The sequence below is a fragment of the Solanum dulcamara genome, chromosome 6, assembly GCF_947179165.1.
Source record: "Solanum dulcamara chromosome 6, daSolDulc1.2, whole genome shotgun sequence".
NCBI lineage: Eukaryota > Viridiplantae > Streptophyta > Magnoliopsida > Solanales > Solanaceae > Solanum > Solanum dulcamara.
Window position 1 is genome coordinate 16,640,874 of NC_077242.1, and position 7,367 is coordinate 16,648,240.

General features: G+C 28.0%; 1 protein-coding gene across 1 annotated transcript; it reads left to right on the forward strand.

The window, feature by feature from the left end:
* The first annotated feature begins 5,802 nt into the window (after positions 1-5,802).
* LOC129892106 (VQ motif-containing protein 22-like) lies at positions 5,803-6,739 on the forward strand. The gene has a single exon (XM_055967651.1). The coding sequence runs from the start codon at positions 5,886-5,888 to the stop codon at positions 6,432-6,434; it is 549 nt and encodes a 182-aa protein (XP_055823626.1). The 5' UTR covers positions 5,803-5,885; the 3' UTR covers positions 6,435-6,739.
* Positions 6,740-7,367: the final 628 nt, after the last annotated feature.

The window sequence follows — 7,367 nt, forward strand, 5'->3', positions numbered from 1 at the left end:
AATTACATAATTATTGTTATATTACATATTTTATATCAATATACAATATGAGTATTTATAGCCGGACAAAAAAGAGTTGCTCAAATGATAAGCACTCTTAACTTTCAATCCTAAAATTGTGAATTTAAGTCACCAAAGAACCAAACTAAATGTGAATTCCTTTAGTATTTTCATGTATTTGATTTATATATATATAATTTTAATCTTATATACAACAATGTAATTTTCATCGAACGAGATTCAAAAAATCCTTTGTCCCTATATGATTCCAACTCGGTATGGTCAATGATTAATATCACGGAGCTTATAATTTTAAAACTAAGAACATAAGGATTTATATTTGTGTTTGTGATTTTGTATAATTTACAATTCAAGAATAGAGTAACGGAGTTGGTGGTTCTACAACTGAGAAATTAAGAGATAAATGAATCATGAAATTCATGGTTCTATAAGTGAGAACCTGATGAAAAAGTCACGACTTTAGGAGTTACTTTACATTAAAGTAATAAAATACTAAATGAATACATAAAGAAGGGAAAGGGATAAAATCTTTCAAGTGTTTCAAACCCACGTGGGTCTAAATATGATCTTTAATTTTGGGGAAAACATTTTTATTGCTTTACTACTTGTCACAAACCTTCCAATTTAAAAGACAAAACAAATATATTTCTGCAATGAACACTCTAAAGTTGGCCAATAAAGAGTTTGCAGTAAAGTGTATGTATTAAAATTTTCTAGTGGCCGAATTGTTTGGTCAGTGGAGTAAGAAATAATAATTTATTTTAAAATAAAATACAAAGTTATTTTATCTCGCTCTTAATTATGGGTATTTTTCTCTCTCTAAAACTTGTAGCTGTCACAATTTTAAATAGGTATTAAAAAATTATATTTTCAGCAAAAATAATCAAGAAGATTAAGTAAAATGATAATTCGACAAATAAAAATAAGTAGACGACTTTAATGATCAATTACTTAAGTAACCATTCAGACAATCAACTCTCAGATTCTTTGTAGATCAAGCATGTTCTTTATGAAGGGCCCAAGATTTTTAATTATCCGTCCATCAATTATAAGTAATTAAAGCATCATCTCGATCTAACTTTGGAGAAGTAATTTTCATTGCAACAAGGCAATAAATATGCACGAATGTTAAAGTCTTTATTAATATTAATTAATTTTCATTAGAAGATAATTTTATTAATTTACTTCTTTAAAAACTTCTTGGGAACTTTACAAATAAATGTAAACACTTTTTAAAAAAAAATAATTGCAAGGGTAATATATATAAAAAAAATTAATTAATGCATTATTAATTTAATAAAATGGATAATTAATATAAGATAATTATTTTTAATATAAGAATCCACTAATATAAAACAAAAAAAGTAATTACCTCATTAAAAAATATATTTAATAATAATTAAATTATTATCGTTAATTAATAATCTGTAAAAATGAATTTTGATGTAATGTCCGTAGTTCCCACCGCTCCAAAATTTAGGTCAAAGAAATGCAAGGGAAAAGGTTGTTTTCGTCGAATAATCACGACTTGGCTGGCTGTAGCTATAGATCGTAATCCATGACGATGTGTAGGAAGTAGTATACATTGACTACTATGCGTTTTTTGTCATTGCTATACAGACAAAAGCCAAAAAAAATGCGTGTTACCGTCTTTGTGACATCCATGACGTCTAATTATAAAGCATCATCAGGTCACAAAGGGTGGTGGTCCTGCAAGGAGGAAAGAGAGTCCGAATGGTGGAAGAGTCAGGCATTTGATGAAAATAAAAGGCTTTTTCCTATTAGAGTGGTCCGATCCGATGGAGTCAATACTTTGAGTTTATGAATTTTAAATTTTAAAAAAGACAATATATATATATAAAAGTGGATTTTAAAATACAAATACAAAGTCTAGATAAAAATTAATGGATGATGACAAACCCGGCAAACAGGCTTATAACTTCACCCTTAGTGAACAACCCACGAGTACATATTTTTTAATTCGGAAAAGGGCCTAAAATACTCTCGAACTATTGGAAATGGTACAAAAATGCATTACATTCATCTATTGGATCTAAAATGCCATTGATATCCACCTTTAGGTTCAAAAATAACATTTTCTTTAATCGAAAATGACATTTTAGGCCCAATATATGGATGAGAGACATTTTTGTACCATTTTCAATAGTCCGAGGGCATTTTAGGCCCTTTTCTGTAATTAAAATTCTGTTAAATAAATTTTGATTTATAATTACTTTCAAATAATTAAATTGTAACCAATAGATGTCTGCTACGTGTTTAAAAAAATTATTCAATTTATTTAATTAAAATTTTGTTAAATAAATTTTGATTTATAATTAATTTTAAATAATTAAATTGTAACAAATAGATGGCCGCCACGTGTTTGAATAATTTTTTAATTAAATTCAATTTATTTAATTAAATTGTAACTAATAGATGGCCACCACGTGTTTGAATAATTTTTTTAAACACATGGCGGTCATCTATTGGTTCCAATTTAATTATTTAAAATTAATTATAAATTAAAATTTATTTAACTGAATTTTAATTACGAAAAAGGGCCTAAAATGCCCTCGAACTATTGAAAATGGTACAAAAATGTCCCTCATCCATATATTGGACCTAAAATGCCCTTTTCCGTTAAAAAAAATATCATTTTTGGACCTAAAGGTGGATATTAAGGACATTTTAAAAACAATATATGGATGAAAAATATTTTTGTATCATTTCCAATAGTTCGAAGACATTTTTCATTTTTAATTTAGTTAATTTTACACTACTAGTAAACTTTTCTTTTCTTAATTTAACATAGCGGTACAAATGAATAAAAGTCCAATGAATTAATGAATGTACTAGTCAAATGTCATTTTAATCATCAAAATCATATATAGCTAGCAGTGTGGAAAGCTAAGTTCATGTAGGTTTCGTCGAAGAGGGAAAAACGTTGAGGAGCAAATTAAGCAAGACAGACCTCCAATTCCAAAAGTCCTTGCAACACACATCCAATGAATCATGACCAATATAATTTTTTGACTCCCTTTCTACTAATGTTATTAGGTCACTCAAAATATTAATAACTATTATAATTTTTTTATTATATATAAAACAGAAATTAATAAATTAAAAGATAAAATTGATAACTTATTATGACATAGTGTAAACGAATCATATTAATATTTTTAATATTATCAATATCTTATTTTGACATATTCCGTAAATGAATGATGTTGATATTTTTAATATTATCAATATAAGTAAATGAAAAAAAACATTGGTGTAGGATACTATTAGGCTTTATTTGTTTTTATTAAAATTAAGATGTGTATATGAATCTGAATAAACATCTAAATGAATAGGATGTTATTTCTAGATCAGAACATTGAATTATTAAAACGGTTTATTTGTTCAAATAGTGAATGTGTATAATTTATTTAAAATATACCATTCAAATAAACAAAAAGTAACTACATATTAATTAGAAAAAAAATATGAATTCAATAAAATTAAATTATTATTTGATAAAAAATGAAACGTTTATGTTTGGAAGTAATAGTGTAGATGGTTTGTAGTGGTGGTGGTGATAATAGTTAGTTTTAGTGACTAGTAATTAATGGATGGTGGAGATGGTTGGTATTGTTGTAACTGGCGACTGGTGTGATGATGGTGGTGGTGAATTGGTTGATGTTATTAGTTGACGGCGATGACTGAAGAATTAATGTATGATGATTGATGATGTGTTGGTGTTTGTGCCAGTTGTGATGTTGAAGGTGATTAATAGTAAGGATCAATCGACTGCAACCGTGATAATGACTGATAGTGTGGTGGTTGAAGTATTGACGATGACGATAATAAATATAATTATAATGATGAAGATGGTAGATGTAATAGCGACGGACAATAATGATCAACAAACTGTGATGGTTGCGATGGAAAAGCCTTTCACCACAGCATGTTGATCAACAAACTGTGATGGTTGTGATGGAAAAGCCACCCTTGTGGTTATTTGATTTTCACCACAGCATGTTGTTTCTTGGAAATTGCCTTGTTTAATTTGATTTTCTACATGCTCTCACTTTGATTGACTACTGCATCTAGAAGATTTAACTCCCAACAACTGCAGCCACTCATAAAACCTAATCCGTACTGAGTAATGAGTTTTTTTTGATCCTCCAAAATTATCTTCTATCTTTTTCTCTTATTAATTATATATAGTACTATACATTTGAGTTTACTTTTATATTAGTTGAACGATTATTAATCTTTCGACAAGAATTTTTTTATTATTAAAATGAATTGGAGTATTACTTTTTGAATGTCATTTCTCTAGACTTTAATGGAGTTTTCTTTTTCAAAATTTATTTTATTATGTTGGTCCATTGTGACTAGACATGAATTCCTAAGGAATAATTTAGCTTTCAAAAGTTATTTTGACTTTAATAACTTTGATTAATTTCTTGTGGATTGAACCACTAATTACGATTTAGTTTTCACAACCTCAATTCGGGCCAAACCATATTTCCAATCAAATCTAAAAAAGGGGGGCCTAAAGACTAAAGTACTCCTTATAGTCCAAGTAAATTGTTAGGGTGTGATACATCTTTAAAAAAGATATTTAAAGAACAAAAAAATTAAAGAGTAATTTTGCAATTATTCTTTTGATTCTTTTCCGATTCTTTGTTAAAAGTAAAAAATAGTGATTATTTAAAATTTGATTACAATGATTAATAGTTAATAAAGCAATAGGAAATTTCAACGTTGACATAAGCTTTACACATTGCTTGACATCAAATTTTGGTATCGTATTGAAGCCAGATTTGGCATTAGTATTCTGCTAAAAAAGTTTGTATAATTGGAATCAGATTTTTAATACTCTTAATTTACTTTTCAATTCTTTTCAAACATAGATATGGAGATGGAGGAGATAAAACAATGAAATTTATAAAATGGTACAATTAACCTTTCTTGAAAATTTCAGCCGAATGAAAAATATTTAATGTCAAATCACAAATATAATTTTATAATTTATGAAATTAATCTTCTAAAAAATATAAAATCATTAATTTTTTTTATTATAAAATGATATTTTTTTAAAAAATAATTAATACACTCTTGAACTTTAAAAAATATATTTAGTTTGAACTATAAAAAAATCCCATCACTTATATTGACCAAAGAGAGAAATACATATATTTAGTAATTTTAAAGAACGTGTTACAAAACTTATCATTTAAATAATACAAAAAATTACGATCTATGTAAGTTTGTTTTTTCCCGTTGAATTGTCAATGTATATCTACTTCACATGATGAGAAATTTAAAAAGGAAAAAAGAGGATTATTCACCCGAAATAAAACATATTTTCACTTGCCGCAAACCCACGTGTCAATAGGAGCCTGGCTATGGGGCAGCAGTTGGGTCATAATCAGAAGAATGAACCCCATTTTCAAGTTTATGAATTTTCAAAATTTTTAAAAATTATTTTTAAGTATTAATAAATGGATTCAAAATTTATTATTTTTATATATTTAATAATTTTTTTACGTGATATGTTTAAGATCATAAAATAAAAAAATATTTTGATAAATTTGATATAACTTTAATTTAGGATCATAAAATATATTTTTATAAATTTTGTAGAATGAAGTATTTAAATATAAATTATTGAACGTATGCCCAACTTCTACCTCCACTCCTGGTCATGATCAGACTACCACTAACTATAGTACTAGTCATTTACTTGACCAACCAAAATTATGTACTACTATAAATTCAAAGGATCATCCCATGCTTTTATTTCTTCTTCTTTACATAAGCTTTTAAAAGAAAAATAACTCTCATTTCTTTTCCACTTTTAAATTATTTTTATGGGCATGAGTGAAACCATGCCAAATAACCCTACCAATTGGATGCAATTCTATCAACCTCAAAGATCTCCACAAACCACTATGTTCTCCGATACCACGGTAGTCACCACCACGGCCACTTCCGTAGGCCGTGCTCCGGATCACCAACGCGGTACTGGTCCATCTGATGGGCGTGTTTCCAAGCCCATCAGACGGCGATCAAGGGCTTCTCGGCGTACACCAACCACCGTGTTAAATACGGATACAACTAATTTCCGTGCCATGGTGCAACAGTTCACTGGTGGATCTGTTGCACCATCACAGGGGGCCTACATGGGTTTTGGTCCAAATAATCAGCAAATTGTGAACCCGTATACTTACAATATCCAATTTCAAGCGCAGCCAGCGCCACAAAATCAATTGCCTTACATGTTCAGTACATTGGCCAGTTCTACTATTCGACCACCTGCTTCTGTTCTTGGTCGTGTTGATAATTTTCTCCATAGACTTGATGACAATACTTCTTCTCCTTCTAATGAGAACAAGTCTGAAAATAACTTCACGTTCTGATTAGTTAAGAGAAACTGACAAAAGTGATTCCGTCGCTTTTACTATAATAATATTCCGATGAAAGCTGAGAATTTTTTTACTTGTAATTTTTCTCAGTACTCATACCTGTGTACATAACTTCTCAACAACAACCACCACCTTCCTAGTTGGTTTCTTTTATATTTTACATAGTCTAGTTTCAATTTTGTTGTATTAATGATATGTAATTTTCTTGATTTCTTTATTTCTTTCCTTTTGACAAAATACTGTAATTTGAGAGTAATAGAGGTTTCAAATATAGACAATTCAAAGGGATTTTTTTTCTCTGTGCGTATGTATTAAATTCAGCAAGCTATTACTGCCCAATTATAATCAATTAAGCCTACTGAGCTTTAGTAGATGTCTTTATTTATTTCAAAATATGAAATGACAAATTTATAAATTTAAAATAATTAACTTTATATTTTTTTATTTTATTCTTAAATAAAAATTTTAATCACCACATAAACATACCATAAATTTCAAAAGTTTTTCCTATTCACATAAAATAATATATGACATGTTTTTGATAACAATGTCAAAAGTTTTGTTTTTTTTTAAAAAAAAGAAGCTTCATTAATTAAAATGAAGGATATATATAAATACTTAATATTTGTTCGATCCTTTTACATTTTTTTTCCATATATATTTATTTATTATATTTCATCAAACAGGATGAACAAAAATGAAACGGAGGTCATACTATTAGTACTTATTAGATAAGCAAGTAAGTATATAGATAGAGACCACCCTAGGATGCATCATCATATTCCTACCAGTCGGTTCATTTTCAATTCAAAAGATCCTATAAAAGCACTATCGTAGTGTGGAAAATTCAGTACCTAAATTAGATGAAAAAAGACGAAATAAAATTGATTTCCCACAAGCTTTATTTATTTACTTATTTTAAAAAAA